Genomic DNA, 12,786 nt, shown 5'->3' on the forward strand with positions numbered 1-12,786 from the left:
CCCCAAAACTAACACCTGCATCATATCAGATCTGCTCGTTAGTCTGCATTGATATTTTGGACAATTGAAAGGATGTTTGGGGATGATGAAATCATTTTTCAAGATGATAATGCATCTTGCCATAGAGCAAAAACTGCAAAAACATTCCTTGCAAAAAGACACATAGGGTCAATGTCAATGAGCAGATCTGATTTGATGCAGGTGTTAATTTGGGGGATGCAAATTTACAGGGTGATTCCATAATTTTTTCCTCAGAATTGAGTGATTCCATATTTTTTTCCTCTGCTTGGTCTAAAAAAGTAACCGTTACTGACTGCCACAATCTTTTTTTCTTGATTTCTTATAGTGTTTCTTAAAGCCAGAAAGTTGCCATTTGAAATGACTTTAGTTTTATGTCATGTCTGTGATCTGCTTTTTTCTACAAAATTAAACAACTGAATGAACATCCTCCGAGGCCGGTGATTCCATAATTTTTGCCAGGGGTTGTAATCTGCAAAAATAGGCAGTGTTCTTTTCACCTTCCTCCATCCACTTGGCCCGTGATCTTATGTAGGCTCCTTGAGCTTTCCTTTCGTATATTTTATCTAATCTTTCTTGTAGTTGTAGAAGTCTTATCATTCTCTGATATTATGGAACCCAGGGTAATGGCAAGTATGTCTTTTATAGTGCGATCTTCTTCCATGTTATTCATCTTTTTGAGTTGCTTACTATAATAGATTGAGTATTGACGGATTTTATATTTTAAGAATTCCCATTTTTGAGTAAATGATACTAGAGATTCATCTTTTAAAATGGTTTGTATAAGATCCTCTATACCTTGACAGAAATCATTGTGAAATAGTAACATGGAGTTAAATTTCCAGTTCCCATTTTTCCTGATGGACTGTGGGAGAGGTGTTACAAATAACTCCACACAGCAGTGATCAGTGAGAGGTGCTCGTAGTATTTCACATTTTGAGGTTTGATTGGCTATGTCATCACTTACTAGCCAGTAATCAAGCCTGGATTTTGCTGAACCATTTGGTTTAAACCAAGAGTATTGTCTTTTATCAGGATGTCTTTGTCTCCATGGGTCTGTAAGATTTAAGGAAACACAGTAATCCCTTAACATGAGATTAGGGTGAGGAGTGTTATATTTACTGGGATGTCTGTCAAGCCAGTCATCTTTAACCATATTCCAATCTCCTCCTAAAACAATGTTTTCTGATGCATATTTAATTCTGAGTTGAAATAGCACTAACTGTATTTCAGAGAGCAGCTTTCTATTTTGCATAATGCTGCAGTGACCATAAATATTCCCTAGTATTAAAATGGATTCATCTAGTTGAATAATCCAGTGGCCATTATCATCAAATTTTGTACTAACTATTTTCCCTTGGCAGTTGTTGAATAAAATTGCTACATCAGCTGATCTTAAAGTACCATGTGAAAAAAACATTTTGTCCCCCCTTGAGACGTCCAAAATTTTTCATCCATTTCATTTGAATGAGTTTCCTGTAGTAGAATGCATTGTGCTTGTCTACTTTTGCAGTATAAAAACAGAGCCTTTCTTTTGACACTATCTCTAAGACCTCGAGTATTAATCGTCAATAATTTTAAGTTGCATTTTAGTAGCATTGTTGCTCACACACACATTCATACACATATATATAAAAAACAAAAAGTTGTAGAAGGTAGGTAAAGTTCCTTACTTTAAGTAAGGAGAAACTTTAGGCAGGTCCCTAACAAACGTGGAAATTTGCCCATCTAAAAGTAACATTGTGAATATCAATTGAACATATTAGCAATTCCATTGGAACAAACTGGACTGAAATGATTTGAATGATTTGAATATTTTCAAGCTTAAGGTGCTTAGATTTTCGTTTTTAGGCTGTAACTATGCGGCCATTGATGACTGCAGTGTGGCCTTTGTAAAAAGCCACCTTATTCTGTGATCTGGCCAGTTTTATTATTGGCCAAAGTTTCTCTCGAGATAGCAGATCTTTGATGAAATCCTGGACAAAGCAGACTCCTTGCTCCTTGCAGACTGGTAAATCCTTGGTTGATTTCCAAACTGCATCTCGATGAATTCATCTTACGAACTGGATGATGACCTGGTGGCTGCGTCCATTCTCCCTTCTTCCAACACGGTGCACAGAGTCGATCACGTTTCCGATGTTGTCAGCCCACTGTGGGAAGATTTTCAGCAGAAGCTCCTTGATTTTCTCCCTGATGTTTTCGACATCTTGTTCTTTGAGACCAGATAGTCGAAGATTCCAGCGTCGTTTGTAACGTTCAACTTCTAGAACCTTTTCTTTCAGAGCGGTGTTTTCTTTTTTCAGCTCTTTGCATTCGCTTTCCAGAGTTTCGACTCTCGAACAGCCACACTGTTAAAATTTAAATGCCGCCTGTGACCACATGTACATATCATATTAAACAAAACTGCAAGTATATATATAGACATAAATATATTTAAACATTTTTGTTTCCGTATTTGTATGCATGTGAACGCAGCTTAATGAAAAGAACTTATGGCGTTGAGTTATAGTCAGTTGCAACATAACGACTTTAAAATAGACATTTATTTTACCTAATTACATTAAGGCTCTTGTACAGTTCATTTTAGTATTCGAGAATTTGTTTTTTGTAGTTGGTGCAGTCGACGGTGAAGCACTGGCTGCCTTTTTTCCCCTCATTTCCCTTCTGTATAACAGGTGCCTTAACTGGCTCAAGGCACTCTGTGTTGTGTGGGCCGCCAGAAGAGGAGGTACTGCTGGCCCACCACCAGAGGGCGCCCTGCCTGAAGTGCGGGCTTCAGGCACGAGAGGGCGCAGTCGCCTCACAGGAGCAGCCAGGGTGACAGCTGTCACGCATCACCTGCAACAGCTGTTACCCATCATCTGATCAGCAGGGGAATATCAGCAGGACGACGCCTCCACCTCTTTGCCGAGATATCGTTCTACCTGGAAGGTAACGTACCTCAGCTAACTGTTCGACAGTATTCATTATAACTTTGTGCGTTTTTTCGTGGACTACTTTTCCAACGAGAGGTGGAGGTAGCTTTCCTGTCATACGGATTCCTGGGTGCAAACGCGCCCTCATTTAATTGCTTTTTGTTCCTCGCCAGCAGTACCAGGTCCGACACGCGGAGGCAGTGGCCACCTGGGAGTTCGGGACTTGGCGGCTCCAGTATTCCCGGGGTCTGGTGGCGGAGGAAATCGTGTGGTTCCGGTTCTGCTTTGGACAGGCGTCTCCTATCTTCGAGCCTGCCCACACGACACCTTTGTAAATTGACTTTTGTCTATTGTTGTAATCTGTTGTATTTGTTGTGCACATTCACAACAGTAAAGTGTTGTTATTTGACCTACTCCATTGTCCATTCATTTGCGCCCCCTGTTGTGGGTCCGTGTACCTACACTTTCCCAACACTCTGTCCATCCATAGTAATGCGGCACGCCGCTAGTCACGTGACGTTCATTCCAGGTCTCTATTTCCATGGACTGTTTATTGTTCAGGCGTCGGTTCTGAGATGACGTCTGTGCCGCTGAGAGTTTTTGATCCTGTTCAAAGGAGGAAAAGCTGCTGTAGGAACTAAAGGTGGGCAATACCGGAAATTTTGGTATTGATCCAATACCAAGTAAATACAGGCCCAGTATCGCTGATACTTGTTGTGAAAGTGTAGGAACACGGACCCACAACAGGGGGTGCAAATGAACGGACAATGGAGAAGGTAAATAACAAGTTTTACTGTTGTGAAACGAGCACAACCAATACAATAATCAACAATTTGGGGTTAAGCCGAATTCTGCTGGTGTCGTGTGGGCAGGCTCGAAGGTAGGAGACGTCCGTCCAAGTCAAACCGGAACCACCCAGATCTCCTCTGCCACCGAACCCTGGAAGTACTGGAACCGCCAAGTCCCGAATTCCCAGGTGGCCACTGCCTCCGCTCGTCGGATCCGGTACTGCTGGCAAGAGAGAGCAACAAACACACAGGTGTGGATGCGGCTGCACCCAGTAACACGGAGAGGGGAGAAGCCGCCTCCACCTCTCGTCACAATAAAGCAGGAAGGTGAGTACTTATCCAAGCAATCGGCTTTCGGTAGTCAGCTGTCCTGAAAGGTTTAACAAGTATTATCAGATAACACAGAATATGCTGCAGAGAAGGTTACCTCTATCTCAAGGCGATATCTCGGCACTGAGGTGGAGACGCCGTCCTGCTGATATACCTCCGTGCTGAGTGGAACAGCTGTGTCCAGTGATGGGTGACAGCTGTCACCCTGGCTGCTCTCGTGAGGCGGCAGCGCCCTCTGGTGCCTGGAGCCCGCACTCCAGGCAGGGCGCCCTCTGGTGGTGGTGGGCCAGCAGTACCTCCTCTTCAGTGGCCCACACAACAGATACTGATACTTTTTCATATTTAAGGTTCATAGATCCAAAGTATCCAAAAGACCTAGGATAGAATTTCACCAAACATTGTACCTGACAACAAAATACTTTGTCACAATTAACATTTTTGTTTAAAAAAAAATATCACTCAATTTAACCTAAAACAAAATCTCCTGAGGTAGAGGGCTGACAAACCACAATACAAGGGTGCGCTGCTCCGTGTTGTGTGGCGCAGCGCTGCTCTTACAGACAGAGAGTAGACTTTGATGAATCTGCGTGCGCAGCAGTCAGTTCATGCGGGAGAGAAAAAAGCTTGAGTATCGATCTTTTTACACGAGGATCATTCAGTATCAATACCAGCATTGGTATCAATATTATCGATATTAGGAACAATAGTAGGAACAAAATATACACCAACATGAACCGAAGCTCATATTAAAGAAGGAAGGACACAGACAACATGATCATAGTTTGGTCACCATTACCCATAAAATACATAAAATACTGTTGGCAATTAAATGATAATAAATAATGAAACAGAAGGTAATGAAATATTCATGATAATTTGTTGGCCAAACAAATTATTCTGTCAATTCTTTTTACACAGTATGTTCAATCTGGTAACTGATTTCATGTTAAATTGACCAGAAACAAAACAAATGCAACAACATTGGGAAGCTTCAAGTGTGTCATGCATAATATTGATCACAGCTCATTTCTGTTTATCTGTAGTTATATTTACTCTTTAATTTTGAAAAGTGAATTACACATTGTTAAATCTTTATCACAGCTAGTTCAGTTTAACCCTGATAACAAAAACACATCTCTGTTTTACATTTGTCTTCACCCTTTAAACATACATATCCCCCTCCCCCTGTGGAGTTAACCCCAACCCATTCAGTATATGGGTCAAAATGCTTAGAACACTGCCATCTACTGGATGTAGGTAAACTATCTGGATTATTTGGTTTATAAATCAACACTATAAGTCAAACCTGCTTTGCTTCTCATGACTTCTGCCTCACGTCTGGAGCACTGTATATGACTCTTCTTACAGCAGTGAGCAGGGCACACAAAGACAGAAGCGCCGACTCGTGGGTTGTTGGGTTTGTGATTGTCTTTGATTCTAATCAGAAGCATTGGTAGTGCCGAAACTCAAAACTGGCTTGTCAGTAGCTGAGTGTATACTGGAGACAATACTGAAAGTTAGCAGCTAGCTGTAGCTTCCGCTAATTTTTTTTAGTGGTTTATCGGTTTAGCGTTATAAAAGTTAACTTTTCAGTTGGCAGATTAGCGGTTATTGAAGCTAACTTGTCGATTAGCTGTGCCCACCCCTGGCTGAGGGCTACATGAGGTAGACGCAAAAATAATTAAAAATGTGTAATAAAAAATACATTTCTGGATTGATAGATTTTATTCATCCTGCTGGATTTTGCTGGCAGTGAAGCTTCAAAAACCACGAAAGAAGATGCGAGCCAAGCTTCCATGTTCAGAGGACATGTCCATGTCCATTCCTCATGGACAGATTGCCAGCAAGAGGACATTTCTACCATTTAATTTTCATAGTCGGATCATGGTAATACAGGTATACAAAATATATAATTTCAATTTATTTCAATTTCAATTTATTTTCATTTATATAGCGCCAAATCACAACAGAGTTGCCTCAATGCGCTTCACACAGGTAAGGTCTAACCTTACCAACCCCCAGAGCAACAGTGGTAAGGAAAAACTCCCTTTGAGGAAGAAACCTCAAGCAGACCAGAGTCAAAAGAGTGACCCTCTCCTTGGGCCATGCCACAAACATAAATTACAGAACAATTCACAGAACAATTCACGGATGAATATACAAGAAATGCTATTGGCGCACAGGACAGGAGGATCGCCAACACGAATACAACTCCCATCTCTGAATGGAGCTGCACCTTAAACAGAGAAAAAAAACAGAATCAGGCATTAGAAAGACAAAAAATACTGTATAATTTGCCAGCATTAAATACCAAGAAAAACAGAGAAATACTAAGGTGATCGCCGACCACTAGCCCTAAACTTCACTAAAAGACCCAGAATTTAGGTAAAGTTGAGGCCGCAGCCCGCTCCAACTGTTAATAAATGAATTAAAAGAGTAAAAAACGTAAAACAAAACTTTACCAGTATGCTAGCCATATGAAAGGGAAAATAAGTGCGTCTTAAGTCTGGACTTGAAAATCTCCACAGAATCTGACTGTTTTATTGACGCAGGGAGACCATTCCACAGAACAGGGGCATGATAAGAGAAAGCTCTGTGACCCGCAGACTTCTTATTCACCTTAGGGACACAAAGTAGTCCTGCACCCTGAGAACGTAAAGCCCGGGCCGGTACGTAAGGTTTAATTAGGTCAGAACAAACCAACCTTCCACAGTGCACAGCACAATCACACCTCAGTAATAAAATATTGAAATAAAAAAACAGCTACAAAAGGTACAATCTGAAGAAAGAAGCCCCATCTTAACAAAAGTATTAAGATGTGCAATGTAGGCGAAAATAAAAAATAAAAAGAGGGGGTCTTCATTGTGCAAAGACAAAAAGAAAAAGTACTGAGATAAAAGGGCCAATAAGTACTAAGCTAAATATCACCAAATAATTAAAGTTGAGTTAATCCAGATAATATAAAGGGCAATAATACAAGGGTCAAGCATAAAATATGTGATTATATGTGAAATTCTGTTACGGTTACGTGGGTACCTTCTGGGTCTGCAGTGTCCAAATGTGATCAAAAAAAGTTTGCCAGATGTTAATAAATTTTGAGGTGGATCCACGTAAGGTAAATTTAATTTTTTTCGAGTTTGCTGAAATATAAAGTCATTGATCATTGAGTCATTGAGTCATTGATCCAAATTTCAAATGATGGAGGATAGGCTGATTTCCAACACAACAATATCCTACGTCTTGCCAACAAAGTGAGGAATGCGACAAGATCAGCTTTAAGTTTTGGTATGGCGACTCTGTCAGGGAAAACCCCAAACAGTGCTGTTAAACAATCAGGTTGGATGGTCAGCTGGACAACTTCTGACAATGTTGCAAAAATTTTGGTCCAATATTGTTGAAGTGATGGGCATGACCAGAACATATGGATTAGTGAAGCAGGCATTTGGTGGCAATGGTAACAATCTGGACTAACATTAGGATATACCCTAGAGAGTCTAGCCTTAGTCCAGTGAGTGTGATGCACTATCTTACATTGAATTAATCCATGCCTGGCACACAATCGCGTTGTAGCTCTTCAGCTTGCTTTCATCCAGTTCTCTCAAGATTGTGACAAGTTAAATAAAGTCCATGAACGCCTGCTCACGGAGTGATTGCCGGTGAGAGGACATGTCCACAATAACTCCTCATGGATCGATCACCAGTGAGAGGACATATCCACTGTTCACTCCTCATGCATGAAACGTGCGCACGATTACCAGCTACAGATCTGCACACTTTCACCTTCTTATGTCCTGTCACAATTGTGGCGCGTTAATAAAGTCCATAAACTCCTGGAAATAATGTCTTCTGACTTTTTCTAATGTATCAAATCTATCTGTGTGTCAGTCTGTAGCGTCATGGAGTCAGCTTCTCCTGTCTGAGTGCAAGGTTTCTCTCTCTCTCTCTCTCTCTCTCTCTCTCTCTGCGTGCAACAGCGCAGCTATGATGAGGTAGCAGCATGTCTCCTGCTGTACGTGTGGAAACATGAGTGCTGTACATGTACCGTTTTGAGAATGGAGCGCCTTTCCACAATGTCAAAAAAAAGAAAAAGTAGGCGGGAGTGGACTGCGGCAAGCACTACATACGTGGCAATAAGAAACTGAAAGCAAGACTAGGAATGCAATCACAGAGACTACGGCAAAGCTGTGCAATTTTCCAGTATACGCCATACGCATCACAGTGCAACTGTATGCAAGCCCATTGTGAAAGGGGCTTAAAACATCACGAGATGACACCACACTATAGCGGCGCTAGATGGCAGTATAACAGCACAGCGCCATTATTCCATTGTCAGGGGAGAACCCTGCATTCTGCAGTTTTCTTCATAAAAGCCTCCCTGTTCACTCTTGCAGGGGCTGCAGCATCATTCTTAGACTTTGATCTGATCAATCCCACGGCAGAGAACATCGATCGAGTCGGCTGTGCACTTGCCTCCGTACGCTCAGCGCCAGCACGCCTCCTTCCCGGACAGCCTGGCGATCTCTGCGCCTCACACTGGCTATGGTGCCCGTCAAGATGAAACAAAAAAGGTAGAGATTGTCCTCTGATCATCGGGGTTTGTGTAACGTTTGCATTTTGTCATGGTTTGTGTCATCTGGGTGTAAACTGGATAAAATAAAGAGCGGAAGTTGTTTATGTGAAATTTCCCCACAAAAAAATGGTTTTGCGTGCAGTCAGATTCCCACCAAGTTTCGGACTACAACATCATGATATGATGCCACTCAGTATAGCGGCACTAGATGGCAGTATAACAGTCTGACGCCATTGTTCCACTGTCTGGGGAGAACCCTGTCACTCAGTCTCTGCACTTGTTCGCTCCCTGATAGTTCGCTGATTCATCAATTCACTTGGTCAATAACTCTTTTTGTGTCTTTTTAAAGGTTTTCTCCAAAATGTCTAAAGCCCAACAGCTGAGGGACAGGCTGAAACAATTGCTAACAGCTGCTGATGAAATATTTGAGTTGTTAGAAGGATTGATCGCAGATTATGAAGAAGAAATTCATCATTTAAAAGAAGAGGACAAAGGACGGAAAGTTCTGGAAGCTGTTTTTAATCCTCAAGTTCGCTTGTACAAAGCAGGTTTGTTCACTAAACATTACTTTTACCAGGTAATTTTGTGAATACTTGTGCTATAGGATGAGAATTATTTTATGAAATAACATAAAAGTAAACATTTCATTATGTAAAAGCTCTGATTCGATGTTAGAACACACTGAGTGCAACACAAAACTTTTTAGAATCCAATGCCTCAAATACATCATTTCAAACTTTCAGGATAGCAATTATGGTACTATGTTGCTTCCTAAAACCAGACTGGAAAGGGTTTAAAATGTTATTTGATTCTATAATGTCCTTCAATTCACAGACCAACTTTTCTAATAATTTTGCCAAAATGCATAATTTTGAGATTCAGCTCAAATTGAAGATGACAGTTAGGCTCGGCAATCAGGTCTGCAGCCGATTTCAGAAAAAATGGCTCCAAGCCATCGGGACAAGCTGATTATTTATTTTATTTTTTTATTTTGAATCCAGCATCCTCAACGCACTACGGACCTCAGAGGCGCACACAGGTTTGAACTGAAATGGATCATTCAATAGGATGACATCTTACTCCAGCAGGTTCACACTTTACAGCAGCGTTTTTAGACCAGTGTTGAGGGAATCGAACAAATGTCCTGCTTTAATGAAATGTTCATTAAAATGATCTGACATGGCACATTTATCAGTCAAGTTTATGGAATCATTGACCAGGAAATTGGGCAGCTCACTAGTAGATGTGACACCAGAAGCAGATCTCACAACCTTCCAGAAGTTTTTGGGGTCTTTTAAATGTTCAGAGAGTTTGGATTAAAAAAAATTCAAATTTAGTGTTCTTGATTAGGAAGGTGCATTTATTACAGAGCTGATGAAAAGTTATCCAGTCAACCTCTGTTTTAGTTTTCTGTGCCTTGGACCAGGCACGGTCCCTTTATTTTAAAAGTTTTCCATTGTCCCACTTTTTAATTCTGAATTTACCTAGTGGAGCATGTTGATTAATTATCTTCACTAGTTCATGATAGAAAAACTGCCAGGCCAGCTCAACATCAGCGAGGAGAGAGATTCAATTCCACTTGATTTTAGACAGATCATGTAAAGACAGCCTGTCTGTAAAAATATTTAAAGTCTCTTTTGAGTACAATGTGTGGTTTGGTTTTGGGTAGTTTGGTATCCTTTTTACACCAATACTACAGAATACAGGTATACAAAATATATAATTTCAATTTATTTCAATTTATTTTCATTTATATAGCGCCAAATCACAACAGAGTTGCCTCAATGCGCTTCACACAGGTAAGGTCTAACCTTACCAACCCCCAGAGCAACAGTGGTAAGGAAAAACTCCCTCTGAGGAAGAAACCTCAAGCAGACCAGACTCAAAGGAGTGACCCTCTCCTTGGGCCATGCCACAAACATAAATTACAGAACAATTCACAGAACAATTCACAGATGAATATACAAGAAATGCTATTGGCGCACAGGACAGGAGGATCGCCAACACGAATACAACTCCCATCTCTGAATGGAGCTGCACCTTAAACAGAGAAAAAACAGAATCAGGCATTAGAAAGACAAAAAATACTGTATAATTTGCCAGCATTAAATACCAAGAAAAACAGAGAAATACTAAGGTGATCGCCGGCCACTAGCCCTAAACTTCACTAAAAGACCCAGAATTTAGGTAAAGTTGAGGCCGCAGCCCGCTCCAACTGTTAATAAATGAATTAAAAGAGTAAAAAACGTAAAACAAAACTGTACCAGTATGCTAGCCATATGAAAGGGAAAATAAGTGCGTCTTAAGTCTGGACTTGAAAATCTCCACAGAATCTGACTGTTTTATTGACGCAGGGAGACCATTCCACAGAACAGGGGCATGATAAGAGAAAGCTCTGTGACCCGCAGACTTCTTATTCACCTTAGGGACACAAAGTAGTCCTGCACCCTGAGAACGTAAAGCCCGGGCCGGTACGTAAGGTTTAATTAGGTCAGAACAAACCAACCTTCCACAGTGCACAGCACAATCACACCTCAGTAATAAAATATTGAAATAAAAAAACAGCTACAAAAGGTACAATCTGAAGAAAGAAGCCCCATCTTAACAAAAGTATTAAGATGTGCAATGTAGGCGAAAATAAAAAATAAAAAGAGGGGGTCTTCATTGTGCAAAGACAAAAAGAAAAAGTACTGAGATAAAAGGGCCAGTAAGTACTAAGCTAAATATCACCAAATAATTAAAGTTGAGTTAATCCAGATAATATAAAGGGCAATAATACAAGGGTCAAGCATAAAATATGTGATTATATCTGAAATTCTGTTACGGTTACGTGGGTACCTTCTGGGTCTGCAGTGTCCAAATGTGATCAAAAAAGGTTGCCAGATCTTAATCAATTTTGAGGTGGATCCACGTAAGGTAAATTTAATTTTTTCGACTTTGCTGAAATATAAAGTCATTGATCATTGAGTCATTGAGTCATTGATCCAAATTTCAAATGATGGAGGATAGGCTGATTTCCAACACAACAATATCCTACGTCTTGCCAACAAAGTGAGAAATGCGACAAGATCAGCTTTAAGTTTTGGTATGGCGACTCTGTCAGGGAAAACCCCAAACAGTGCTGTTAAACAATCAGGTTGGATGGTCAGCTGGACAACTTCTGACAATGTTGCAAAAATTTTGGTCCAATATTGTTGAAGTGATGGGCATGACCAGAACATATGGATTAGTGAAGCAGGCATTTGGTGGCAATGGTCACAATCTGGACTAACATTAGGATATACCCTAGAGAGTCTAGCCTTAGTCCAGTGAGTGTGATGCACTATCTTACATTGAATTAATCCATGCTTGGCACACAGTGAAAAAGCATGTACCTGATGGAGAATTTTTTCCCATAAATCATCCCAGATAGAAAAGCCCAAGTCTTCCTCCCATGCCTCTTTGATAGTTAAAATATGAGATTCATGTAAAGAACACAATCTCTCATATAGGCATGATATAAGACCCATTCGTGGTAGGGGAGGCAGCAGAAGATTCTCAAAATCCTGGGCAGGAGGTTTAGATGGAAACAAAGTAGTATTCTCTTTAACATAGCTTCGAACTTGTAAACAGCAGAAAATGTGGCTCTTTGGGAGATCAAATTTCAACTACCCTCAAAATAGAGATCATTGAATGATTTAATACCAAGAGAAAACCAGAGGGAAAATGCAGAATCAATCAGGGAGGGCCGAAATAAAGGGTTTTTAAAAATATGGGATTGCAACGAAAAGAAGTTAAATTTAAAGTAGTGCCGAAACTGAAACCAAACCTTCAAAGTTGTTCCTACGATTTTATTATTAGAGATTTCAGTGGCTGGTAACGATTTTGGAGCGTAAACCAGAGCTAATAAGGATGATCGCACACACGATGAGGTTTCCAAGCTAAGCCAAGCTGGGGTATTGTCCAAATCATCTGACTTAAGCCAGTATGTAAGAATACGGATATTAGAGGCCCAATAGTAAAACATAAAATTTGGTAACGCCATTCCACCAACATTTTTTGGTCTCTGTAGATATGATTTACGGATCCTAGATGGCTTATGATCCCAAATAAAGCTGGTAATAATTTGGTCCAGTTTACTAAAGAAAGAGACAGGGATATAAACAGGGACACACTGGAAGAGAAT

At 40.5% G+C, this 12,786-nt stretch overlaps 1 protein-coding gene across 1 annotated transcript in view; it reads left to right on the forward strand.

Moving 5' to 3' along the window:
- The window catches only part of LOC117507835, a gene marked incomplete at its 3' end in the record, with an annotated part of 40,909 nt that overhangs the window by 8,423 nt on the left and 19,700 nt on the right, over positions 1-12,786 (forward strand). Inside the window, exons 3-4 of the mRNA XM_034167622.1 lie at positions 7,332-7,336; positions 9,032-9,169. Of these exons, the coding sequence (XP_034023513.1) occupies positions 7,332-7,336; positions 9,032-9,169 (143 nt within the window). The remainder of the gene's footprint in view (positions 1-7,331; positions 7,337-9,031; positions 9,170-12,786) is intronic.

Source organism: Thalassophryne amazonica, chromosome 3, assembly GCF_902500255.1.
Source record: "Thalassophryne amazonica chromosome 3, fThaAma1.1, whole genome shotgun sequence".
Lineage (NCBI taxonomy): Eukaryota > Metazoa > Chordata > Actinopteri > Batrachoidiformes > Batrachoididae > Thalassophryne > Thalassophryne amazonica.